The 27,389-nt window shown below is 51.5% G+C and overlaps 1 protein-coding gene across 1 annotated transcript; it reads right to left on the reverse strand.

Annotated features, from left to right (window-relative positions):
* Window positions 1-465: 465 nt before the first annotated feature.
* Window positions 466-26,222, reverse strand: ATP1A2 (ATPase Na+/K+ transporting subunit alpha 2). Its single transcript, XM_053604525.1, has 23 exons — window positions 26,080-26,222; window positions 21,315-21,419; window positions 21,060-21,119; window positions 18,728-18,931; window positions 18,219-18,332; window positions 17,829-17,963; window positions 17,053-17,170; window positions 14,871-15,139; window positions 13,843-14,041; window positions 13,610-13,719; window positions 13,321-13,455; window positions 12,495-12,684; window positions 12,184-12,359; window positions 8,657-8,793; window positions 8,078-8,228; window positions 7,799-7,967; window positions 7,444-7,598; window positions 7,071-7,194; window positions 6,740-6,885; window positions 6,411-6,541; window positions 3,639-3,740; window positions 3,398-3,489; window positions 466-2,438 (listed from the first exon to the last, which is right to left on the reverse strand). Exons 1-23 carry the CDS (start codon window positions 26,089-26,091, stop codon window positions 2,410-2,412), a joined length of 3,063 nt encoding a protein of 1,020 aa, XP_053460500.1. The 5' UTR covers window positions 26,092-26,222; the 3' UTR covers window positions 466-2,409.
* Between the last annotated feature and the right edge of the window lie 1,167 nt (window positions 26,223-27,389).

Below are 27,389 nucleotides of genomic sequence, written 5' to 3' on the forward strand. Positions count from 1 at the left end.
GGATGTTTTCTTCTAGGTTCTTTTGCAACCTAACCTCTCCTCTAGCTTTCTCAACTGACTTCATCTGCTCCCAGATCATTCTCCTCTTCTTGTTAATTCCTCTATGAGTCAAGTTCTGCCACAGCACACGTCTATATACCACAATTTAAAAGGGAGGCAGGCTCGGAGCCTGTAGCTCAGTGGCTAGGGTGCCAGCCACAGACACTGGAGCTGGTGGGTTTGAATCCAGCCCGGGCCTGCCAAACAACAAGGAGAACTACAACCAAAAAATTGCTGGGTGTTGTGGCAGGTGCCTGTAGTCCCAGCTACTTGGGAGGCTGAGGTAAGAGGATAGCTTAAGCCCAAGAGTTTGAGGTTGCTGTGAGCTGTGACACCATAGCACTCTACTCAACATGGTGAAACTCTGTCTCAAAAAAAAATAGAAGGGAGGCAAATATAAAGTATAGAAATGATTTATGAAAGATATTCCTTTTTCATAAAGAAATTTATTATTTTCAAGTACATACACAGTGCCTCAAACTAACGGCTTACAAAAGGTCACCCATAAAGATACGCTAGATGTTTCTTTAACAAATACGTAAGAATTGATGATAATTAGCCCATGCACTCACTACCTCTAAGTGGAAGTAATTCTACAGTGCCTAAAAAGTATTGGTTTATGTAGACTAAATAGGCCACCCCTAGCAATATTGTTTATGCTCTTAATTTACTAAACAAATATCATTTTTTGATTGTGCAAAGATAAACTTTTGTCCACAGGTAAAAATGTCCAATTAATCGGGCCCAAGTTAAAATGGTCTCCCATTTAGAATTCCAAGCCCAAGGCAATAACTCACTTACTTCCAGGTACTTCTGATAAAGCAAAATTCCAGTGTAATGAAATAATAGCCCCTGGGATTATTCATGAACCTGACCTAATGTTTCTCTTTTGTGCTTTTTTCCTTTCCGCCTTAAGTCTCCATTCTCCTCAGGTGTCTCTCACTTGCATGGCTTACTAGGTCTCTCTGCACTGGATGGTCTAGTGCCAACAGACTTAGAGGATGGGCAGAGTTGCCTGCAGAGCAAAAATGTCAGGTGGGGAGGGAGCAAAGGGAAGAAAGGCATCTCCCCTAGGAAACTGAAACCAGCTCCCCATGTTGGGGAAGTGGGCAGAAAAGCATCAGAGTGAAGGGCACTCGCTGGGAGGAACAGTCCTGCCTGTGAAGGTCAAAGACAAGTCTTCTAATATTTTCCCTCTTGTTGTCCAAAGGTTCTGACCATGTGCATGGCCTGGTCTGATTCTGCATGTCCCTGGAAGACAGGAACATTCTGGGAAGTTTCCACCCTGATTCCAGCCAATGGCCAGGGAATTCCTTTCCCAGGGCTGGCTTGGCAGTGCCCAGGAATGACGCAGGTTCATAGAAATGGGGACGAGGGGGAAAGGGGTGGGAGGGGCTAAAAAGGAGCTGGCAGAGACAGTTCCCCTGAGACAGCATGGAGCTTCCAAGGGCCCAGCGTTGCATGTGTTCCTCAGCGTGCCTGGGAGCTGGTGCTTCTGTGACCTCTGGGTCCTCATGGACCAAGAAGAGCACTGACCCAGGGTCAGCGGGAACCCCATGGCACACGAGTGTGGTGTCTCCGAAAAGCTCCCCACACTGCCTCTGCTGCTCTGATGAGACCTGAATTTGGTCTGCCAGTGGTTCTAAAAGGCCAGGATGTAGGGCTAGAGCCCACTGGGTCTATCTGTAGACTCTTGAAATGCCACGTGCTTGTTCTTGGTGTTTTGTCTCTCCTTCTGCAGCCAGCCCTACCCCAACCTCCAGCCAGTCTACCCAGCTCCCCTCTCCAGGTCCCTAAACCAGCCTAGATGGGAGGATAGTGGCCTCTGCCACTAGCTTCCCCTTCTGGTCTCAAGCTCTTGTACTCATCAGAGGAGCCTTTTGTGACTTCAAGGTCTGAGGTGGGAGTCAGTCCTCACAGAGCTGGGCAGGCAGCTAACCAAGAGTTACAGTGGGCCGCAGAGTGAGGCTGGAGGGCTAGAGGGACATGTGGTGACTGGAGAGACTTTTCTTTTCCCTGCCTTTGATATTGATCTGGTATAGTAGGAGGTGGGGGTGAAGAAAGAGGGGACGGGGAGGAGTGGGGTAATCTTCAATTCCTCAGAAAAAAATAGACAACATAGTGGAGAGGGATGCAAAAGGGTCTAGGGAGGGGCCCTAATATGTGGTGTCTAGTCTGACCGCTCACAGCCAGGGCTACAGGCAATCACCCCAGCCTTATTTACGCTTCACCTGCAACTTAGCCTGCTGAGTTGCCTCATTGCCTCTCCCCCAAAATACCACCCCATTTTTTCCATCCCTCTCCATCGCCATCCCCGTAACACCTCCAGAGCTCCCATCTTCCCCGTGCCTGCTTCTTCTTCCAGTGAGCTCAGTAGTACGTCTCCTTCTCCACCCAGCCTGTTGGAGAGATTGGGGGTAGGGGTTGCAGCGTGAGCTTAAGAGAAGGCAAGAGATGGAGCTCCTAGGGGGTTGAGCCAGAACCAGAAGGCTGGTGAAGGGGGGTGGGGAGGCAGCTACAGAAAGCTGGCGGTGTGGAGGAGACCCAGTGACCTGGGCCACAGATGAGAGGAGAGGAGGATGAGCCTGCCATTAGAGGAGACATGTTCAGCACAGTGGAAGGTTGGACTGGAATAGGCCAGCGGACCAACATGCAAATGCCCACAGGACCTCTTCAGGTAAGGAGTGTCTAAGGGAGCAGCTGTCTATTGCTGCTGTGCAGAAATGTGACCATGGAGTTGACAGCTCTTCTGAGTTTTCTAAAGTCAAATTCAGATTTAATGTGAAAGTCCCTAACTTTTGGATATTGGGCTAATTAAAAAACCCACACACGCCCCCAGTACTAGGCAGGTCAAACCAAGCATCATCTTCAGACTATATTGGTCCGTAGGCCATCCCTTGCGAACCTCTAGTATAAGTGATCCAAAATGCTTATTGGAAAACAACTTGTTGGTTGATGCCTGGGAATCAGGAGGCCTGAGTTCTGGGGCCAGTTTTGCTACTTCTTGGTTTATGACGCTGAGCAAGTAAATTCAACTCCTTAATTTATCTGTAAAATACGGAGGTGGAACTATACAACCTTAAAGGGTCCTTCAAATCCTGATGTTCTGTGATTCTAGGTGGAAGGTGGAATGGTTAGTGAGTGGACCATTTTGGAATTAGGTGGGACTTGGAATCTGAGAGGAACAGGGAGGATAAGTTCAACAAGTCAGGGCTCCTGGGACCCAGCAGCCCAGGATCGGAAGGACAGGAGCAGCAATCACAGCGAGAGTGGAAGGTGGGTTTGGAGCCCTGGAGGGGTAGCTAGCCGTGGGGGGCTGGGCCTTGGCTGGGACTGGGTGCTGTGTGGAGGGGCTTACCACCAGGGTATCGCCGCAGGATGAGCTTGCGGACCTCATCATAGATGAAGATGAGGAGGCTGTAGGGGAAGGCACAGAACCACCAAGTGACCCTGAAAGCAACGGAGGACAGTGTCAGGAGTATCAGACGTCAGCATGATAGGCGCATGAAGTGCGATTCAGGCCAGTCAGAACTTGGAGCTTAGGAGGGGCTCAAGGTTGTCTATGCTACTCATGCAGGTTGCCCTAAAAAGACACTCACTTGAGTGGGTACATGCGGAGGGCTACGCCCATGCCCGGGCAGTAAGAAAGAAAGGCAGCCAATGCCGTCTCCTCCAAGAGCCCAAATATGAGGATCTTGTTCCTGGAAAGACAAAGAAAGGAGGGTAAATAGTATTGGAAGAGAAATTGAGGCAGGAGAGATGTAGGGACAATGCTGGGGAAGAGGAGAGAAGAAATGTGAGGGAAGGGGTGTAAATGACTTCATCCCATGTTCTCTTCCAACATTTTCTACTCCGGCTTGATGCAACCAAGGGAGGACGTTATTTTCTTTTCCTGCGTACTGATTTATCTGCAAATGCTATTGCACATGTACCCATTCATGAAATATAGTTGTTTCTATGTGTGGGGTGACATGCTCTGTACTGGAGATGCCACGGTCAAGGTGGGGCCTGCCCTCGTGCAATTTATAATCTTGTCATTGCTCCAGGCACGTGGACTGTGGAAGTGCCCTCTCCCCAGTAAGATACTTTGGAAGCAGGGCCCACGTGCGTCTCTTCCACTTCCTGGTAGTTGGTTGTTCATCACAGATATTTAATGAAGAAGAGATTGTTTGCAAAGTTTTTAGTATAGGGGATGCTCACCGCATAGTAAGTGGTTAACATCTGTGTTCACTGTATCAGTATTGAAAAGCAGAACAGAGTGGAGTTCTGAGGGCAGCTTCTGCAGTCAGACAGGTGGGGCCTATTCCCAGTTTTCCACTTACTAGTTTGGGTTGTAAGTGATGTGTAACTTCCCTGAGCCTCTTGTTCCTTCTCTGTAAAATGGGGATTTTACCTTATATAAGATTGCAGGGAAAATTATAGGAGACAGAGTCTCAGGCTGTTGCCCTGTGTAGAGTACCATGGCGTCACAGCTCACAGCAACCTCAAACTCTTGGACTTAAGCGGTTCTCTTGCCTCAGCCTCCCAAGTAGCTGGGATTATAGGGGCCAGCCACAACACCCGGCTATTTTTTTGTTGCAGTTGTCATTGTTGTTTAGCTGGCCCAGGCCTCATTCGAACCTGCCAGCCTTGTACACCCTACCCACTGAGCTATGGGCGCCACCTGGACCTTTCACATTTTTATGCACAGCACCTCCTAATGGAGCCAGAGGTTCTCAGACTTTTCACTCACTAAGCAGCCTTCTTATTTTTCTTCTATTGAGACCACATTTTAATTGATCTTTGTTTTTCAAGCTCCATTGGTTAATAAGTAATGAATACAGTCCCCTATTTAAAATTGATTAGAAATATTTGTGGCTTCAAACAGACTGTAGGTCAGTGTGTGATCCCTATACTTCATACTTGCTCTTGGCTCTTCCTAAAAACGCACATTAGTAAGCCTGGTAGCCTTCTCATAGGTCAGTGCTTGATTTCCATGAAGCTTTTCAAAGTAACACAGATAGCATCTCTGCAAATCCACACTCCCCCCACCCCCCTTTCCTGCAATGGCCCAGGTACCAGGATGAGACCCGAGATGTTCTGAGGCCACATCCGGGTTTGTTATCCTTCTCTGCACCCACTTGGCTTTCATTTTGTCCCTTTCCCATTTGCCTCTCAGATGGGCTGGACACAGCTGGTTTTCCTCTGTTCCCACCTCTCAGTGCTGTCCATGCCCTGCATAGTAAGACCCAGGCCCCAAACCATACCCAGTTTCTCAGACGTTCTGCTCCTTATTCTCTTCTAATTGCGTTTTCCTCATTAGTATTTTTAGCTTAACTAGAATCTCCTTCCAGGTATGTTTATTTATGTAACAAACTTTTCACTTTCGTCTTCTTGGGATCTTAAGTGCTGTTAACTTCCCCAGAGTTTTGGCATCTTCCCTGCCCCTCTCCCTCCAACTAAGAAATTGTGACTAAGCTTATTTGGAGTGTTGGGCCTATTGTTTATGATAAGAGAAAAACAAAGAGATCCAGGATGATACCTTCGGTGCTCAGCCACCATCCATGCCAGGATCACAAAGTAATTACTGAGTGCCTAACTCTGTGACAGGGGAGCCACCACAACAGAGGGTGGTAGCCAAGGGCTTGGGCTTTAGAGACAGAGCTGGGTTACCTTAGGCAGGTCATTTAACCTTTTAGGGAGCCTCTTATCCATGACACATAAATAATATAGCTACCTCACAAAGCTACAGGATGGACAAAGAATTCGTGTGCAATTTATATTAGTTTACTATTTAAACTGCAAACTTTATGTCTACCCCGTATTGTGAGGTTACACATGTTTGCTATGTGCGTTTGCTCTGCGCGTTTGCTAGTAGGGTGCCCGGGCAGCTGTAACTCCCATTCTGAGAAGGCGCGGAGCCTGCCTGAGCTGCTGGGGGCACGTGCTGTGCAACAGGCTGCCCGTGCTGAGCTGAGGGGGGCACAGGAGACTCCGGACCTGGGGCTGGGCTAGGAGGCACTGAAGAGCTGGGGATGGGGAAGGGTCTCTCTGACCTCCCTGATGCCCTCGGATCCTCCTCCACAGGCTGCCTGATCTTCGACGGGATCAGGGAAGGGTATCAAGGGAAGGAGGAAGAAAAGAAAGAAGGAAGGGAGAAGAAAAGGTATGGAGGTGGAAGGAGATGATAACAAAAGCACACTTAAGGAGCAAAGTTAGAGCTCATTACAAATAGTCACACCATTCCTTCCTCTCCTCTGGTCTGTTTCAAACCCCGTTATTTTAGCTGGACAGTTAAAAACTGATGCCCCTCGCGGATCTGGGGGGGGGGGGTGTCTAGGTGACCTGGAAGTGGAAGCTGGCCTGTGAGGGGTGCCGGGGGTGGCACTCACTTCATGCCCTGCTGGAAGACTGAATTGCGGCGGGTCTTGCAGATGATGAGGTCAGCCCATTGCACGACCACGATGCTGGCAAAGAAGGCTGTGTGGCATGTGAACTCCACCACCTTGCGCTGCTCGTAGGTCTGGCCGGCAGAGAAAGGGGAGAATGTCGGAGGACAGGGTGAGACTAGATCGCAGTGTGGCCTCAGGGTAGGGGTTGAACCCTGGGTACCTTGTCCACCCCAGTCCTGAGGCCCCATTTGCCACTACTGGCCTCCCCTGCCGGGTACTCAGCACCCCTCCTCTGCACTCATGCCTGTGCATTTCCCAGTGCCACTCACCCACTCCTGCCCGTAGCTGTCCTCCAGGTCGTTCATGGAGCGGTCATCCCAGTCGAGGCGGATGCCTAGCAGCCGTGATGGCAGGAAACCGTTCTCAGCCAGGATCACAAAATAGGTGAAGAAGCCACCCAGTGCCTGAATCATCCCTGTGGGCAGGGGGCAAGGCAGGGCCTGGGTCAGAGAAGGAAACAGAGCGGCCAGTCCTCAGGGCCAGAGGTGGAGTCCCTGACCCTGGGGAACTGGCTCCTGTCCTGGAACTTTGCTTGGGGCTTATCCTCCAGGAGGCTGGGGAGGAGCCCTCTGGCATCCCCTCGGAGCCCTGGGCCCGCACCGATCTGTCCGTAGGCCATGCTGATGAGCCGCTCGTTCACCAGCTTGTCTGTCTGAGGGTTCCGCGGCTGCCGCTTCATGATGTCACTCTCAGCTGCCTCATAGGCCAAGGAGATGGCAGGGACCTGCGTGGGGTGGGCATGGAGAGGGAGGAGTATTTGAAGGGAGGTGACAGGAGCAGTAAAGAGTCTTTGACACAATTCGGGGAGCATTGACTAAGGCCTTGTCTTTTTCCAGGCCTGTGCTTATCTTCTCTGTACCCGTCACAGCCTGGGCAGCTGCCTGGGGCCCCTCTCCTTCCCCCTCTCTGCCCCTCTAACCTGGTAGGCCCTCATGGCCACCTTGCCTGTCCCCTGCTCTGCCTCTGGGCTCACCATGTCTGTGCCCAGGTCGATGCAGAGGATGGTGACAGTGCCCAGAGGCAAGGGGATGTTGATAATGATGAACAGCAGGAAGGGGGTGATCTCGGGGATGTTGCTGGTCAGAGTGTAGGCGATGGACTTCTTCAGGTTGTCGAAGATCAGGCGGCCTGTAGAGGAGGCTCTGAGGCATCTGGAAGGTCATAGGGACCCTTCCCCATCCCTGACCCCAGAGGCATGGCTGCCCGATTTCCCCAAAGAGGAAAGTTGGTATTTGAGGGAAGCTGCAGCAGGCTGGGCTGCCCCAGGAAGCTGGAGCGGGTGCAGCATGATATGTCCCGGACACCACCCAGCCGCCCAGCCTGCTCACCCTCCTCCACCCCCGTGACAATGGAGGCAAAGTTGTCATCCAGCAGGATCATGTCGGCCGCCTGCTTAGACACGTCAGAGCCAGAGATGCCCATGGCAATACCAATGTCAGCCTTCTTCAGAGCAGGGGAGTCATTCACCCCGTCCCCTGTCACAGCCACGATGGCTCCCTGGGGAGAGGACACAGCCAGTGCCCGGGATGAAGCCCCCCTGGGTGCGGCCCCTTGCCCTGTCCTGCCTCCCTGCCCACCTGCCATCGTCCTCCAGTGCTGCTGCTCACCTGCCTCTGACATCCCTCCACAATGATGAGCTTCTGCTGAGGGGACGTCCGGGCAAAGACGATCTCTGTGTGGTTCTTGAGGATCTCATCCAGATGCTCTGATGTCATGTCCTTCAGGTCGGAGCCATGCACCACACACGCCTTGGCTTCTCTGGGGAGGGACAGAAGGGCTGACTCTCAACATCTCTGGGCTGCCACCTGCGCCCTTGCTTCACTCTCTTCTCCTCGAGGCTCATTTCCCCCAGTCCTCTCTGGGGAGGTGATGCTAACTCCTCAGCATCATTACAGTCATCAGTGCATATTGCCAAGTCCTGGGCTGGGTCCTTCAGACATATCTCACTCCTACAGCAGCCCTGTCATGCTTGGGCTGAGACAACCGGGGCTCGGGGAGGCAATACGATATCTCTGATGTTAAACAGCTGGTCAGTTGCATAGCTGGACAGACTCAGGACTGAGGAACCAAGCACAAAAGTGGCAGAGGTAGGTCCCAGAGATTTTGTCCAGATATCCCCAGGGACACTCCAGCCTTTTGTGGGAGAGGATGTGCTGAGGGAGACAGGGTATCCTGTGTAGTCTCACCTAGGGTTGACTTGGTTCACAGGGATGTTGAGCCGGGCGGCAATGTCCTCCACTGTCTCATTGCCCTCGGATATGATGCCCACGCCCTTGGCAATGGCCTTGGCTGTGATAGGATGGTCCCCTGTCACCATGATCACCTAGCGCAGGGGGAAGAGAGCAAGGAAAGCAGTGTTACAGGCCCCCCCCCCCTTTCCCAGTGTCAGGAACACCATGAGATGTCAGGGGCTGGCACATCCTAGCCAAGATAATGGGACTGTGTGTGTGGGTGTGTGTGTGCGTGTATTCGTGTGAATGGATGAGGAGGAGAGACAATGACAAGCTATGTTATATTCAGGGGAACAAAGATGTTTGCTTAAATAGAGGGAAACGTCCATGACAGAGTAAGAAGTGAACAAGAGTTCCTTGGAAAAGAAGCCACGATTCTTTAGGATGATTTGGGAGATTTTTTAGGAATTTGGGTTTCATGGGTTTCAAGGAAATCAGAGTTAGAAGGACCCTTTGTTTCCTTAGTTTACAGACGAGGAAACTGAAACTTAGAGAGGGCCTGTGATTTGCTCAAGGACCCAGGACTGAGACCTGATGATCTAAGTAACTATTGTAATATGATCAGTGCAGCAATCTAACTGGGTGAGCAGGGAAAAGATGAACACAGCACCCCTGCCTTCGACACCTTGCTCATCTGCCCCTGACATCCCGCCATAGCGTGCTTCACACTGGATAATGTTTATTGCTGTCACTGCAGTGTGAATGGAATTGGGGTGGGGGTGCGTGGCCGGCACTGCCAGCTAAGAGGCCATGATGAGCACTAGGTGATCAGAGCGGGGCTAAGACGGCATTTGTATGTGTGAGCTCTGGGGGCAAATCCCACAGTACTTAGAAGGAAGTCTCTCTAGGCCCCACTACCTTCTCCACCATCCCCACCACTTCAATCAAACTGCCCCCAAAGGCCACATGGGCCTCCCAATTGAATAATGAAAGTGTCTTTATGGTCTTTACCCTACTCAACCTCTCTGAGGCATTTGCCACTGTCGACCAACTCTCCTTGAAACCTTAGCCTCCCTTGGCTCCACAGACCCCCCTCCATTCCCAGTTCTCCTCCCCTCCTCAGGATGACCTTCCCAGCCCTTAGGGGAATGGGAGGAGCCGTGGCTTTGGAGATGGTGAAAGACTTAATTTTAAACATTGACCTTGTCTAGCTTTCATGCTTAGGCAATTCACTTCATCAAGAGGATGAAGGCCTACCTTTCCAGGTGGTCATGAAGGTTACGTGGCATCAGGTGGATGCCCAATAAAGTTAGTGGTGTCCTTCCTCCGTGCCCCCTCCACACTGGTTCCTCGTCCTGCACTTGCCCCTATATGTCAGTGTGACCCAGGGTTTTATTCTCCTCCCTTTCCTGACCCATGTTCTCTTCCTGGGCAATATGATAAAATGTACTAAAAACTATAGTTTGCACCCTTGTGCTATTGAGATTTGAGTCTGGTTCTGACCCTTGTTTATGGGCTCTATGCTGTATTCCAGCTTTCCCTGGAGGATCTCTCCTAGAGTATCTTATATATGCTTCAAACTTACGGTCAAATTTGAACTCATAATCTCTACTCCCACCACCCCCATCAAGCCTGCCCCTCCACTCCCTGCTTACATATACTGTCCTCTTCGTTCATTCTGAGCCTTTCTCTCCTATGTCTTCAACCTCCTATACTCACTTTGTCCAAGTTCTTCAAACAGGGCTCAAATGCCACTTCCTTCCATTCTCTTTATCATTGTCCTCATTCGTGTCATTGTCCCTTGTCTGAGCAACTGCAGTGGCCTCCCCAAATCCAATCCCTCCTCCATCTATGTAGCCTCCTAAAAGCTAGACCTGCTCGGTGACACCTGTGGCTCTCTGTGGCCTGCAGACTAAAGCCCAAATATGGTGTTTAAGCCAAGTCCTTGTAATGGTTCCTAACCCAGCATTCCAGTCTCAATCCCTGGTGCTTCTGGCACCATCCCCCTGTGGCCTGCACACATGCTCGGTGAAGTCCAGCCATGTGTCAGGGCGCCCACTGTTCCTGCTCCCTTGCTGCCTTACAGATACTCTTCAACCATCAAAGCCCAGATCAGGTATCATACCCTCTGTCACTCTCTGATTCCTGGAGGCAGAATTAGCTGTTCTTCCCAGGCAGGTCTCTGCCTAGTCAGATCACAGTGAGAAGCGCCTCCCGGAGGAGGAGGATCATGGGCTTCACATTCCCAAACCACTTCTTACCAGCAGGCTTATTTTGAAAAAGCTACTCACCCACTCCCAGTTTCAGTTTATTTTTAAATGGGGATAATGATGCCTACCTTGGAGACAGTGGTTATGGGGTTCAGAAATGACATATATATACAGCACCAAGTCCTTTGGTGTGATAGTTAAGAAATATCAGACTGCTTTGGCTCAAATCCTGGCTCTATGACTTACTAGCTGTGTGGTCTTGGGCAGCTTACTTTGTGTCTCAGTTTCCCTCTCTGTAAGAAAGGGAAAATACTAATGCTTACTCATAGGGTTGTTTTGAATATTAAATGAGATCATACCGCTTTAGAGCTTAGAATATTGCCTGATTTATATGAAAGTTCAAAAAATAATCGACTGTTTTTATTATTAGAGTATCTGCCCCCATAATAGGTGCTCAGTTACCCTAACAACTATGACTGTTCTGTGATTAGTTGGAAAGACATCTGTTTTCCCTGAGACCTCACACACTGAGGAGGTGGGGCCTTGTGTCTTGTTCATCTCTGTGTCCCCAGTGCCTGGTGCAGTATTTGACCCTGAGTTGACAGGCTGCCTTGAATTTATTTGCCTACAGGTAAGATGTTGCAAACAGAAGAGCAGCAATGAAACCAGAACAGGTGACCTGACAAGAGAGCTGGTGAAGAGTCGTATCTGGGAAACAGGAAAGTAAGCCCCAAGATGGAAGGAATTTTTATCAGCTTATTAACTCTAGTACCTTGCATGATGCCTCATACACAGTTGGTAAAACAATAACTATTTGCTAAATGAAGACCGAACATAGCACAGAGAAGGGAGTGGTCAGTGAGAAGCCATTGCAGGTAAATGAGAGAACCCAGGAGAGGTGTGCTTGAGTGGGAGATGGTCTGTGGGCGTCTGGGGTGAGCCAGTGGGAGCAGAAAAAAGCTTGCTAATCCCATTGCAAATGATTAGAGAGAGCAGAAGTTGGGAAGGATAGGATCACCAGGCCTCCAAGACAGGGTACCAGGCCATGCTTGAAATCGGAGTGGAAGGGCATCCCTCATCCCATGCATATGGGACAGTGAGCTGTGCCACTAAGGAAGAGTTGGGCATGATATCTGGCCACTCTAAGCAAGAGGGATGAGGGTGAGAGCTCCCCTGCAGAGGTGAACCTTTCCTCGAAGATGGACAGGTGGTCAGCCTCTCTGAGTCAGTGTGATGGAGGCCACCAGTAGCCTGGGTCTTTTCCAGGCAGCAGTCACTGCTGTCCCTTGACCTTTACCATGAGGGAGGTGAGGATGGAGGGGAGGCCAATACCTTGATGCCTGCACTTCGGCACTTGCCCACCGCATCTGGCACAGCAGCCCGGGGAGGGTCGATCATGGACATGAGCCCCACAAAGCAGAGCTTCTCTGTGGGAAAGTTCAGCTCATCTGTGTCGAACTTGAAACCCCGAGGAAACTTTCCAGAGGGCAGATTCAGCTGACAAAAGCCTGAAGTGGAACAGAAGGGAGGCATAAGAACAGCAGAGTGGCTGCCTGGGAGTCTTCAGAGCCCCCCATTCCAGGAAGGTCAGCAAGGCTTGGCAATCTCCTTCCCAGCCCTCCTCCCTGCTCCTGGCCCCTCACCCAGCACACGCTCCCCCAAGCCTCCCAGCTCCATGTAGGCATTTTGAAAGGCATCTTGCATCTCCTTGTCCAGCGGGATCTCCTTGCCCTGCACAAGGATGGTGGAGCACCGGTCCAGGATGCGCTCTGGCGCCCCCTTCATCACCAGCACGTGGCTCTGGGGGAGGTCTTCCCGCTCGTGGATGGACAGCTAGAGAGAGGACAGGCAGTTACAGAGAGGGCCAGACGTTGGGTAGCTCCAGGGCCCAGCACAGGGCCTGTGTAGACTGGTGGCTGGGGCAGAATCTACCCTTGAGAAAATAGTCTTGATCCTTCAAAGATTGCTAACCAGGGGAGAATCTCCAGGTGTGAGAGGTTCTTGGAACTCACAGTCCCAACTCTTGTAACCTGAGCATTGCCTCCATGGGACAGTCACTCATTCAATACACACTTATTGAGATCAGTGAAGACAGGCACTGTGCTAATGGCTGGGTGGCCCCCACTGCCACAGCAGCCTCAGGCTGTGCTCCTGTGTCTCATGCAGAATGTAGCTGAGATTGCCTTCTTGCCGTTCAAGATGCCTGAAGGCTGAAGGATGTCATGGAGGGGGTTACAGAAATGTGTTTCACCTGAATGGGATGGGATAGTTGGAGGGCTAGGCCAGAGGATGGGGCCAGTGGGGGTGATACCGTAGGGGGTTTGGGAGATGGGGTAGGTGTATCAGTTGTGCTGGGTGTGAGGGGACATGACCCTTAGATGCCACCCTCCGATTGATGTTTCCCCCTTGGTTTTGCCCACTCCCATTTCTTTCCCTCTCTCTTCCTTTGTCCCATCAATCCAGCCAAACCTGGTACTTATTGGTAGAGTTGAAAGGAATCTCTGCCACCTTGGGATTCCTGTCCCTCATCTTCCTCACTGAGCCACAGGACAGCTCAATGCACTTCAGCAGGGCTGACTCAGAGGCATCACCAGCTGTGTCCCGCTGCCAGGAGAGAAAAGAAATTAGGGTCACAGGGTGGGCGGGAAGGGCGTGGAAGACCAGGCCAGAAGGACACTCGGGCCCCCAGGGCAGCCACAACGGGTGGGAGGGAAAGCCAGGCATCAGCCAGGGGCCTGCTGCGTGTTCCAACCCCCACCTTGGACACAGAGATGTTCTCCTGCCCAGCTTTGAAGACCGCACGGTTGCAGAGACCAGCAATCCGGGACAGGGCTGTCCATGTGGGAGATCGTTTATCGAAAGTGGCCCCTGTGAGGACATGAGGAGAACTAGGAGCGTGGCTCCCCTTCAGAGCTTTCCCTCAGTCCCCCTGCCACTCTGGCGCCCTTAGCACCCGCTGTCCCCTTCACTCCCTCTGGAGCACCCAATCACCAGACTGGTCTTCTGTGGTGTCAGCCTCATGGATCTGGTTGTCAAACCACATGTGGGCGACTGTCATGCGGTTCTGGGTGAGGGTGCCCGTCTTGTCTGAGCAGATGGTGGACGTGGAGCCCAGCGTCTCCACCGCCTCCAGGTTCTTCACCAGGCAGTTCTTCCGTGCCATGCGCTTGGCCGTCAGGGTCAGGCACACCTGGTAGAGAGAGAGAGGGAGAAGAAAAAAGGGTGAATCCTGGAGCCGGTGATGACCATGATCTTACTCTGGACTATGACTTTATTCCTTTATTCCTCCTCCTTCAATCCCACGCCACTAACACGTGTGGGTGGGACCTAGCTGTAAATGGCAAATGTGCGTGATTTTACATGTGTTGAATTGCAACTGTGGGTACATATGAAGATGAAAAGCCCAGCAGGCAGTTGAAGGCATTTGACTGGAGCTCCAGAGAGCAGCAGAGGAGAGTGGGGCAAAGGGGTGGGAGGTCATGTGCACAGAGGGGATGCTGGAAACCAGGAGGAGGTGGGCTCTCTCTAGGGGCTTATGAAGACCAGAGACCTGAGGCCTGAGGATCAGTGTGGGGGGACAGGGAGGGGACTGAGGAGTAGAAACCAGGATAGTCACCCATGAGTAACCAACAAAAGGGAGAATCCTAGGAGGGTTGACAGAGTATCTATTTCAGAAGCAGAGCTGGGGATGGGAGCTGAGAAAAGGTCACCAGATTTGCTAGTCTGTCACTGGTGACCTTAGAGCCTTCCCAGGAGAGTTGGAGCCTTAACAGGAGTCCCAGGCTCCAGGGGGTGAGCGAGGGTGACCGTGACATGCTCCAGGGAAGAAGCTGAGAGCCATGTAGAGATGCCCTAAGGTTTTCAGACCCATGCTGATTCATATCTAAGTAGCATCTGATGTACAATGTTAGAGATTAGAAGGGAAATTACTGAGGAGTCACAGGCACCTGCGCCTCTCTCCTTTTGAGGAAAGGGTAGTGAGATCCTCCCCCAGTGGCACTTCAGCTTGACCCACTCACAGTGACTGTGGCCAGAAGCCCCTCAGGCACGTTGGCTACAATGATGCCGATGAGGAAGATGACTGCCTCCAGCCAGCTGTAGCCCAGGATGAGGGACAGCACGAAGAAGGAGACCCCCAGGAATACAGCCACCCCCGTGATCAGCTGGATGAAGTGCTCAATCTCCATGGCTATGGGTGTCCTCCCGACCTCCAGGCCTGAGGCAAGAGTGGCTATGCGGCCCATCACTGTCCGGTCACCTGTGGCAATTACGATGCCCCTGGCAGTGCCTGCAACATAGGAGAGGATACAGGTTAGGTGTTTTGTGACTTCTGGAGGACTGGAATCCTGTCTTGCTTTCTGAGCAAGGAAAACCATTGCAGAGACATACTCAGAGGCTGGAGGCCACTTCCAGCAGATTTTAGGCACGTGCCTCACTTGGGTTGCTTTCCCTGGATAGATTGACCATCTCAGAATCCAGACAGCAGTAAATGATTCTCCTGTGCTTGGACCCCTGGAGAAGCTTTGCAAATAATCTCAAAATTCAAATCCAGGAGAGTCAATAAATGGAATAAAAATTTCCTGTGGCATTTCAGTAAAATCAATCTCATACTTTTTGTCATCCAAAAGTATACTATGAACACAGAGTAAAAGCACTCACTGTGGATTTTCTGTTTAGTCTTAGGATTTTCTTTCTCAACATCAGAGGGAAGTAGGCAATTCCTACCTTGTGTGACATCACAGGGGTTTGGGAGAAGGAAATGTATAGTGGAAAGGTGTGCATGTTGGAGCCAGCCAAATCTGGGTTGGAATCCTTTTTTGAATTCCTACCCTGGGGTTGCTTGAATATTTAGGTCAGGTAGCACTGTTGTACACCCAGACCAGAGTCTGAAGCATAGGAGGTGTTTAGCACATTTTGGTCCATTCATTCCTCTCCTCTCTTCAAAGCCAAGTGCAGAGTAAGCAATGGGAGTGTATTACCAATTGTGGGAAATGTAAATTTCAGAATTTCAGTACACTAAACATTTAGGCAATTTAATGTGTGGTGATTTGGGTTGTAGAGCCAACCTTCTGTATCCACGGATTCCACATCTGCAGAGTCAACCAACCTCAGATGGAAAATATTTAAAAATAAATGACTAAATAAACAAAAATAGCAATACAACAATAAAAAATATGCATTTAAAAACCAATACAGACTAACAGCTATTTACATAGCGTTTACATTGCATTAGATCTTGTAAGTAATCTAGAGATGATTTAAAGTGTACAGGAGATGTGGGAAGGTTATATGCAAATACCATTGTCATTTTATATAAGGGACTTGGGCATCCATGGATTTTGGTACTTGTGGGGGTCCTGGAAACACTCTCTTGTGGATACCGAGGAATGAGTATGATTCCAACTTGCTGAAGGAGGAATAAAACCCCAGAGAAATATAATATTCCAAAGAGAATTGAGAAATGAGAGGGGCAGGTGTGCACTGGGGACAAGGCCACCTGTGGTCGAGTGAGGCTTCTCCCCTCCCACCATCTCTTACCTCCTGCTCCTTCTGAGTAGTGGCCCCTGGCTTGACTGCACAGGCACAGATTTCAGTTGTGCCTGGGCCCCTGCCCTTCAGTGACGGCCCCTCTAGGAGTTATTTACCTTTGTTTGTCTCTAGAACTCAGTACTAGGCTGGCAAGCTGGGCAGCCTGTGCTCCCTGAGCAGTTTTTGTTTTTGTTTTTTTGGTGCAGCACAGGCTTAGGTGAAGCCTGGAGGACAGCCCATGTGCTTACCTGGCCTGAAAGCTTTCTGGACCCTCCCACAGCTTGGGGCTCTGGTCAAAGCCAGGGTCAGAGAAGGAAGCGACTAGAGCCTCAAGCAGTGGAAGTCCTTGGTCAAATTCAAAGACGTCTAGGGATCAAGGGTGGTCTAGAGCATCTCTATGTGGTACTTGTGCATGTCTGCACACGTAGGTCCAGACCCATAATCTGAAGGCTTTGAACCCATTCAGTCTTGGGGTGGAGAAGAGATTTTCCTGGGGAAGGTGCCTTTCCCACGGAGTCAGGCTGCCCCTAGTACCTTGCTCTCTGGAGGGGACAGTTTCTGTAACATTTGGGGCTCTCTGGATCCTCCAGTCCCGCCCTCTATGGTAGAGCCAAGTTAGTAGAACCACAGCCCCAACCCAGACTGAGGGTTCTGGATTCAAACTCTTCTCACCTTCAACACAGTTGGTAGAGAAGAAGCAGATATTGCGGGTCTCCAGGGGGTTCTCATGGGTGAACTCGGGGGAACGGGTCTGGGGCTCTGACTCGCCTGTTAAGGATGAGTTGTCCACCTGAGGAGGAGGGGATGTGCCATCACCAAACTGACAGGCTGCTTGTATGCATACATGTGTCTCTGAGCCGACTGCAGCCATTCTCAACCATCATGACACGAGGGACAATGTCAGACCCTCATCACACATTTATGGCGTTACTGTTATTGCCACTGCTCTGGTTGAAATCCTGACCCTTACTGATGCCTTCTGTGACCTTGGGTTACCTACTCATCCAACAGAACTTCCCTCTACTCATCTGTAAAATGGGGAATGTAAACAGAATCTCTGCATGGCACAGCACGGGTCTATCCTTAATATTGCAGTCTATAAAAATGGCACTTCCTAGGGTTGCTCAGGACACAGTCTGGGTGGCCACATCATTCTTTCAGAGTTAGATTATTAGACTGCACATGTGAATGTACATGAAGCATCTGGACACACAATTGGTACTCAATGAATAATTATTGAAAAGTAGGAATCAAAGTACTAGGAGAGACAGAGCGTTCGCAGCACACAGAGGCATGGAGCCACTCATAAAGTCATACTCTGAGAGAAGGATCAGCTGAGAGTGTGGGGGAAGGTGTTGACATTTGGACCTGGGTCTCCTGACCTATAAACTTCTAACCGGGCCCTCTTGGCTCTATACAGCCTGCCTGCTTCAGGGTGACCATCTCACCTTACAGCCATGAGAAGAGATGATCCGGAGGTCCGCCGGGACACGGTCTCCGCCCTTCACCTCCACCAGGTCCCCCACCACCACTTCCTCTGCATTGATCTGCATCTTCTCTCCTTCCCGGATCACGAGGGCTTGCTGTGGGGAGGCCACGGGCATCTCATGAAATGTTCAACTCTACACCTGCCTTCCTCCTCTGGTCTCCCACTGCTCCCCCAACCCTACCAAGGGGAAGGAGAAACCTCCATGCCTATGAAAAACTAGTTCCTGGTGTGGAGCTCTGGAGTGTCTTTTCTGCTCACCTCTCTCTTAGAGCACAAGGAATCAAGAGGGATGAGTTGGACACTCCCAGAAATCGCAGGCCCCAGCTCAGAGCCCAGCCCTGCCATCTACCTGCGGCACCATGTTCTTGAAGGAATCCATGATCTTGGAGCTCTTGGCCTCCTGGTAGTAGGAGAAGCAGCCAGTGACGATGACCACAGCTGCCAGCACCACACCTAGATATAGCTGGGGAGGAGAAAGGGTTTGAGGGACCTGCCCCTTCCCCCTACCACTTGGGATGAACGAGTCCAGATTTTGGGACTGGAAATGAGACTGGTGGAAAAGTCCTCCTCTCTAACCTCCCCCTCTCTTGCCACCTTCCAATCTCCTAAGACTAGAAGGGGCAGGGAAGTCTCAGGAAGTGCCCAGGGCTAGGACTTGGAGGATGTGCCTGTGTGTGGTGGGGGAGGTGCTTCCTGGATACATATGGAAACCTCACCCCTTCCCAGCCCGCATGCAGTGCTGAGGGACTCTGAGGGACTGTGATGTGACTGTTTTGTCTCCCCTCCACCCGCTGGTTGGAGGTTCAGGGTTGCAGGACACAGTCATGGGCTGGCCCAGGAGTCAGCTGTGCTGCTCACATTGTCATTGGACGGTTCATCCTCCATGGCCGCCTGGATGCCATAGGCCAGGAAGCAGAGGATGGCTCCAATCCACAGCAGGATGGAGAAGCCCCCAAAGAGCTGACGACAGAACTTGACCCACTCTGGAGTTGTAGGAGGTGGAGTGAGGGCATTGGGCCCATCGCGAACCAGAATGTCTTGGGCCCGCTGGTTGGTGAGGCCCTGAAGGAGGGAGAAGAGGTGTAGAGCGTGCACACAGAGCCAGCCCAGCTTCCACCATGCATGTCCCTTCCCTCTTAGACAGGGGAATAATGTTCAGGTGGGGAGTAAAAATCCCACTTGGTTGGAAGAGGCAGGGGACTATCCATTGGGAGAGCTCCACCTCTGTTTACTGGATTAAGATAAATTTTGTTTTGGGCCACAACATCTCCCCTGGAGGCAGCCTGGATAACCTTCCCAGAAAGGCACCTTAACCAGATCTTCCCCCACTTCTCTTCCTTCAGATCCCCCTTTTTATGAAGAGTTGTAGGGGAGTCCTACACTATTGACCATCTGTGTCAAACAGCTTTGGCAATTGCCTGTCACTTTTCATAGGAAGGCTCACAGACCCTGTTCCCTCTGCCCCAGGCTGATTCAGAGGCCCCTTTCTGGATCCCATGCTTGATTCCAGAGCTGTCCTCACCGTATTGCCTTGGAATTCTACAGAACTTCTTATTTATCTACATTTATTCATTCATTTCATAAATGTATATTGAGCACCTATGACATGACAGGCACTGACGTTGACTCTGGGGATCTAGAGACAGACAAGACTGACAAAGTCCCTGCCCTTGTGAGCTCATGATCAAGAGGGATGATACACAATAAACACATACATATTAATGCAGAGAGTAAAGAGTGTTATTAAGAAAGATAAAGTGGATAGGTGCCCGTAGCACAGTGGTTATGGTGCCGGCCACATACACCAAGGCTGGTGGGTTTGAACCTGGCCCGGGCCTGCTAAAACAACAGTGACAACTGTAACAAAAAAATAGCTGGGGTTGTGGCGGGCACCTGTAGCCCCAGCTACTTGGGAGGCTGAGGCAAGAGAATCACTTAAGCCCAAGAATTTGAGGTTGCTCTGAGCGGTGAAGCCACAGCACTCTACCGAAGGTGACATAGTGAAACTCTGTCTCAAAAAAAAAAGAAAAAAATAGATAAAGTATGGAGAAGAAATAAGGACAGAGAATTTTAGAAAAAACTATTAGGGACAGCCTGTAGAAGGAGATATGCACCAACTCAATTTTTCTTTTTTTTCATTTTGATACAGAGAGTCAGTTACTCTGTTGCTGTAGGCTGGAGTGCCCTGGTATTAACTCACCTCACAGCAACCTCAAACTCTTGGGCTCAATCCTTTTGCCTCAGCCTCCCACGTAGCTAGGGACTGTTGGCCACATCACAATGCCCAGCTGATTGTTTCTCTTTTTAATAGAGACTAGATACACTCTTGCGCAGGCTGGTCTTAAACTCCTGAGTTTCAGAGATCCTCCGGCCTCAGCCTTCTAGAGTGCTGGGATTACAGGTGTGAACCACTATGCCCAGCCCACCCACTACATTTTTAATGAATGTTTGTTTTTTTTTTCCCCCAAAATGATGGGTTTGGCAATCTGACTATGCCTCTTACTATTTCTGTGACCTTGTGAAATTACTCTTCCCCTCTGTGTCTCTTTGCTTTAATTAACAGGTCTATGAAACCTATCTTGTAGGGCTGTTATAAGGATTAGAGTAATACATACGTAAAGCGTCTAGGTTGGTCTGGTGCCTCATATCTGTAATCCCAGCACTTTGGGAGGCTAAGACAGAAGGATAGCTTAAACCTGGGAGTTTGAGGCTACAGTGAGCTATGATGCTGCCACTATATTCAATCCTGGGCCACAAAGCAAGAACTTGTCTCAAAAAAAAAAAAAAAAAAAAAAAAAGAAGTGTATCCTAATGCCACACATGTAGCAGGGGCCCACCGAATTACTGTCATTAGAGGAATGGGTTAGCTCATGCTCCTGTGTGTCAGCTCCATGGGAGGTTGGGTGTGACTAAAGTTGCTTGGGGTAGAAGTCAGGTCTCAGCCTGGAGGCCCTCTGGGGCCTGGGTTCTAGGGAGCTCTGGCTCCCAGGGTATATAGGGAGAGAGCTTTGGGCTAGGAAGTAGGGGATCCAACCTCTAGTTTGGCTGTGCTACCATCTAGCCATGTAACCTCAGGCAAGTCTCCTGTGTCATCTGTTAGAGGGCTGGTGATAGTGTGAAGGCTCCTCCCTCCTGATGGGGCGCTCTTCTCTCACCTCTTTGCTTCCCTCGTTAAAAGCCCTCCACTCACCTTGGACAGGTCCACTTGGTATTTGCGGCCCAGCTCATCCAAGGACAGCTTGTGGTCATCCTGGGGAGGGAAAGGCCAGTTACTTTGGGGAGGAGGTTGAGTGAGTGTATCCAGATGGGCCTGAGGCCCTGGGGATGACAGGGGTGAGATGAGCAGCCCAGGGGCACAGAGTTTCTCTGAGTGCACTGGCGCCAGGGCAGTCGTCCCTGCATAGGCCCCTCCTCCCCACCTGGTGGCGTGGGCTCTGGGTCTCACCATGGTCACTTCCTTCTTCAGCTCATCCAACTCCTTCTCTTTCTGTTTCTTCTTGCCACCACCATTCTCTGCAGTGGTGGCGGCAGGTGAGTACTCACGTCCAGCCTGCGAGGAGGCAGAGCCCAAGGAGTCAGGGAGGCCAAAGTTGGAGGCTGCATTCCTGCCAGGCAGCTGGGGGCCCCGGCACTGGGATTGGGGGCCCTGGATTCAGGGGCAGCGATTGTCTTGGGGGAAGAAGCAGGGCCGGAGGCCAGAGGGACCCCAGGCCTTAGCTCGCAGACTATTGGCAGAGCCACGGGGCTCTGCGTGTGACCGGCAGGGAGGGGAGAAGGGCTCAGGACTGAAGAGCACTGCTTTGTGGTTTAGGACTTCCGGCCACTGATCTTTTGCTAAGATTTTGTTTGTTGAAAGGACCCTGCTGCTAAATACAAACCAAAACAAAAATTAAAAAATCCGCCATCCTGTGCTGTTTGGGAGAATTCTGGAGGGGACTGGGCGGGTGGAGTGTACTGAGGGAGTAGGAATGTCTTTGCCCAATACCATGGGTATTCTCCATAGAGAGGAGTAGAGACTCCTCTACTAGAGGAGGAGTTGGGAACCTGGTGAAGCAAGAGCTTGTCGGGAGCAGGGACAGACAGGGAAGTGTCGGAGGAGACTAGGGTAGAGTGGCAGAAATGGAAGAGGGGCTGGTGGACTGAGAGAAGTTGTAGGGGAAGGGTGAGAGTGTGACAGGGAATGGGGACACAGGTGGGCTGGGAGCCCCCTCCATCTTGCTGGGCAGGCTTGCCTACTCCTGGACAGAAGGCAACTCACAGGACTTGACACCCCAAAGTACAAGTGGACAAGAAGGGAACTGGGCCCCATTTGTCCAAAAATGTATGACGTTGTAAATCTAAAACTAACATTCGTGTCACTCTTAGCTCTGAGCACTCCTGGGTCATGTGGGTGAATCAGATGGACATGTTGACTGTGGCCTTATGAAGCTCCCATTTCCTCTTCCTCCCCAGAATCTGGGTTCTCCCCACAACCCAGGCTCCAGGGTCTTCAGGAAACTTCTCCTTCCATGGGAGGAAATGACAGCTTAGCAGGGGGCTGGGAAAGGCCTGGGGTGGCCATGACAAGTGTCAAAAAAATGCCTTTTCACATCTTCTTATGCCCAGGCCCCTGTCCTTCCACTCCTTCCAGATCCAGGGTCCCTGTCACAGAGGGGCTGCTCCATTTCTGCCTGGCATCTCTGTTTCTCACTGGACTCTACAGACTGCGCTAGGCTTTCAGGTATGAGCTTTTCCATACTATGAGGTCTGGGTTTTTTTCTGCTATTAAGAGTGGATAACTGGGTAGGATCAACAGCTAAGTTGTTCGCCCTTTTTTGCAGGATAATGCATTTTCTTCCTTTTTTTTTAGCAGACTTTTTTTAAAGCAATTGTCAGTTCCCAGCAAAATTGAGCAGAAAGTAGAGAAAGTTCTTGTGTATTTCCTGCCCCCCACACAAACACAGCCACCCTCACTATCAGTATCTAGCACCACAGGGATACATTTGTTACAACCGTCAGCCCGCACTGTACCACACCACTGCGCACAAAGTCCGTGGTTCCCAAGAGGGTTCACTCTTGGTGGGGTGCATTCAGTGGGTTTGGGCAAATGTATAAGGTCATGCACACTCCATTGTGGATCACACGGAATAGTTTTTCACTGCCCTAAATCCTCCAGCACGGAGGGATAATGCATTTTTACCCATCCCCAAAGAGTCAGGAGCAATCCCAGAAACGTGACAGTTGCTTGATCACAAGAGGCCACACATCCACACATCTGAGAGGTCTGACCAATGAAATCTGGAATAAGAGTGGGGGCAGGGGAGCAGGGAGACACTGCTGTTCCAGGAAACTAACAATCTAAACGAATATGAGCTTGGGGAGGCTGGGTACTCAGAAGCGCTCTTCTCGGAGAAGGTGACCAGTAAATTGCACACTTGTCTCCATCTGCAGCATCTGGACATCTGCTCTATTTTTGGCCTCCTAAAGACTGATCGTCTTGGGGAGACTGAAGCAGCCCAAGGGAAGGGGGGGCAGGTCTTGTGAGTAGTTCTCCCTCTCCCTTCCCTGGGCAGCTTATGGGGGTTCATTAGTTGGGATGGATGGAAATGCTGTAGATTCACTAACTCCATCCTCAGTGGAACAAGGCTGAGAAAAGGATGAAATACAATGAAGGGGCCAGAGGCAAGAGATCCAGCTGGATGTGTGACCCTCAGGAGCTTCATGGACAGGAGCAGGCCTGGGCATGCAGGGAGGAGGGGGCAGAGCCCAGAGCAGTTTCTGTACATTCAGATGTGAAATAAAGTCTATGAAAATTGGAATCAAATGTGCACTTTTAAAACACTTGCTGGCCCCCGCACTTTGGCATGTTGGGTTGCAGCTGAGCTAAGCAGCTCCATACCATGCCTCCTCTCCCCCAGCTCCCACCCTGTCCCCCTGCCGGCTCAGAGCTTGGGACACACTGCCCCTTCCCCCCTCCTGGTGTCCTGGCAAGGATCTCAGGCTCTGCAGCCAGGAACCTGCGGAGATTTGGGGCCAGCCGCTGCCCAGGCTAAAAAGAAAGAGAGGAAGCAAGAACACCCCCTCCTCCCTTCAGTCTCCCTCCCCCAACCACAAGTCCCCCCTCTGGGTCTTGAATGCTGAAGGAGAACAGAGAGTTCTTTTTGAGAAAGCCAGAGGCTGGGACAGAGTGGGGGCATCTGGGACTCTGCCAGCCAGTGCTCCCCCACCTCAGCCTCTCTGTGGCAGCTGGAGAAGGCTGGGCTCCCTTCTCCCCAGTGCTGGCCCTTCCCCCAACTCCCACACTGTCCTTCATGGCCACAAGGTGATGGGGGGACAACAGGGCCTGGTTCTGGAGTGGAGATGCAGGGAAGAAGGGATTGGAGGTGAAGTGACCCCCCCTACAATGGTTGTGGGATGCTGTCCCTCTTCGGGGATCTACTGGCAGGTTCTACGTTCCAGGCCCTAAGTGCCTCCACCCCTAGCTCCTGGGGATGGAGGATGAGAGAAATTGTCAGGAGCAGGACCCCTCAAGCTGCATCCACCTTGCTCCAAAGTGCAACAGGGTAGGGGGCCATCTTCCCACTCTCTCTCCATTTGGGTCAGGGGGTGGGATCTTATCTGACCCAGGCAGTCCTGGACCTCAGCCGGGGACTCCTTTCTGTGGGGAGGGAGAGATGTCAAGGTGCAGTTCAAGGTGCCAAACAGCTCATCTTTCCAGACTGTGACCTCTGCCTCTGTGAAACTCACACCTCACAAACCCCCAGGCCTGTGCACATGCACTGAAGTGAGACTTGCACATTTGCAAACTTGCCTGCTGAGACACAAATGCAGGTACTCCTTCATGCATATCTGCAGGACCTGCAGCCTGCAGAGAACACGTGGTCTCACACGCACGCACACTCGGTTCTATTTATAGCTCCCACCCTAGCTCAGGAACCCTGGTGTCCAGGCTCACAGTTTTCCCAGCTGCTCAACTCTGCAACAACATGTCCTTGCCTGGCTTGTCCTGAGCCCAGAAACTCACCCACAGGCTCCTGCAGGCACTGACCCCTCACAGCCTCCCTCTGTTCACCAAGCCCTTTCCTTCCATGCCTTTTTTTTTCTTTTTCTTTCTTTCTTTCTTTTTTTTTTTTTTTGACAAAGTCTCACTCTGCCCAGGCTAGAGTACCCTGGCACCATCACAGATCACTGCAACCTCATAGTCCTGGGCTCAAGTGAGCCTCCTGCCTGAGACTTCTGAGTAGCTGAGACTGGGGGTGCCTGCCACAATGCACGGCTAATTTTTTCTATTTTTAGTCAGTGTGTCACTCTTTGTCAGGCTGGTCTTGAACTCCTGAGCTCAAGGGATCCTCCTGCTGTGGCCTCCTAGAGTGGTAGGATTATGGGCATGAATCACCACACCCGGCCTCTGTGTTTTCTTTTGCCAGCATTCCAAAAAGGGAAAGCAGCCAGGCACAGTATGTGAAGAGTTTGGGTCACTTTTCTCCATATGGGAATTTCTTTTCCAAGAATTCAGAGCCCTGTCCCTGCCTGCCCCATCGTGGCTGTTAATCTTCCCCTTGGCGTAGCCATCATAGCTGAATGCCACGGATGGGGTGGACTAGTGGGGGGCGGGGGCAGCTCTCACTAGCCTCTGGGAGAGTCCTCAAAGCCCATGGCCCAGGGACCGGAGAACAGTGCTGCTTGGGACATCCGGAGGGTGCTGGGCTGGGGGCACATTGCTCTTCCTCCCCACACCCTTCCCAGCTGTCCCTGGCACTCAGGGCCCACAGAGCTGGTGTCCGGAACTGCTTGGTGATTCTGAGAGCAGCAGGCTCCACTGCCCCTCTCCAAGCTTAAGCTGGCCCCTACCCCTCCAGGCTGACTCGCCCAGGAGTGGAGACTTTCAGAGGTAGCAAAGGTGGAAGGACTACGCGTGCAGAGTTGTGGTGGGAGAGGAGGACAAATGGGGACAAATGGGGCCAGGGACATGGAAATGGGGTAGAGGGAGAGCTGGAGGGGCTTGGGGTGGGGCTGTGGGGTTAAGGTGCTGGGCTGGGGGCGGGTACAGAAGAGAGGTGCCTGGCGTGTGAATGCCATGGGATCCAGACACGGTTTGCAGCTTGGAGACTGTAGCTCCAAGTTCCAGCTGTCCGCTTCTCCCTCCCTCCACATCCTATTTCCACTCCAGCCTTTTTCTGTAGCCTCCCTCACCCTCCGGAGAGCAATGCTTGCTCTTTGGGGATACTCACCCCACGGCCCATCTTGGGGCAGAGTAGCTGAGAGACCTTGGCTGGAGAGGTCACCAGGAGGATCCCAAGCTCACACTGGCCAGCTTGGGACAGCTGGAGACCCTGGCAGACAGACAGAGACAGCCGAAGCAACAGGGTAGCTTTAAATAGGTCCTTCTCCCCCTCTCCCCCGCCTTCCCCTCCTCGGGAAAGAAACGTTTGTTGAAACAGGATCCCTGAGGACTCCTCCCCTCCTACCCCTTGAGCTACTGGCCCTTGACAGTCCGTTTGTCCTGCAGCTTGTTCCCTCAGCCCCCTCAACCCCTTTTGACCTGTGGTAGCCACAACTGAGGGAGGTGAGGGGAGTGGGCTGGGGCAGAGAGTGGGAATCTGCCCCTTAGGAACAGGCTGAAGAGGAGCAGTTGGGCTCAGATGCCCAGGATGCCATAGGCCATGTGGTCTAACCCTTTCTCTTCTTTTCCAGGTGGGGAAACTGAGGCTTAGAGGGATTAAACAATCTGAGCTGATAAGACAGAACCAGAACTCAGGTCTCCTGAGTCTACATCCAACATCCCAGAGAAAGAAAGAAACAGAGATTATTCCCTCCGCCTGTAGAGTTGCAGAGCCAGGGCCAGCTGTCTAGGGGTGTCATTGCTGCTTATCTGATGAAAAGACCCAAGAATGATGAGCAAAGAAAAGAAGGGAAACCAGAATAGGCAGAGAGAAAAGAAAAAGAAAAAGTTAGACTTGGAACCCAGAGCTGGCCCTTGCATGTAGGCAGCTGGGAGGGGGCCCTGGTGGGAGCCAAAGGTGGCTTAAGAAGCAGCATGAGTCTGGAGATGGGTGAGAGGGTGTCCCCAAGGCCTCCCAGATGTAAACTCTCCAAAATTGGGGAGGAAAATGAAGACTCCTGGGGCCAAGGGCAGACCAGAGATAGCAGGGTCTGAAGGACCAGGAGGGCCACCTGGACCCAGCCCTACAGCAGTTTGATGACATCCCCGGCTTTTGATAACCAGTCTGTGGTGTGGACGTGTCTCTCCTTTTATCACTGCTGAAGAGCTCTGGGCTGAGTCTGAGTGGGGTTGGCAAGTGGTGAGGGGAGAAGTCGAAAGAAGACAACACAGAGCCTCTGGGAGGTGCGTGGCAGTCTATGTCATGGCAGACCCCAGATATGTGAACTGGAAAGAGCCACTGCCCCTTCCTCTAGAGGGGAAGGGAATGTGTATTGAGCGGGATCTGGGTTAGACAGAGGGGAGGCCTTTCTGCCTGGAAGCATGGGAGAAATACCTGGGAAGGGGGAAGGGGCCTTGCCTAGGCTGGATGGGCCCTCT

Source organism: Nycticebus coucang, chromosome 10 (assembly GCF_027406575.1).
Source record: "Nycticebus coucang isolate mNycCou1 chromosome 10, mNycCou1.pri, whole genome shotgun sequence".
NCBI lineage: Eukaryota > Metazoa > Chordata > Mammalia > Primates > Lorisidae > Nycticebus > Nycticebus coucang.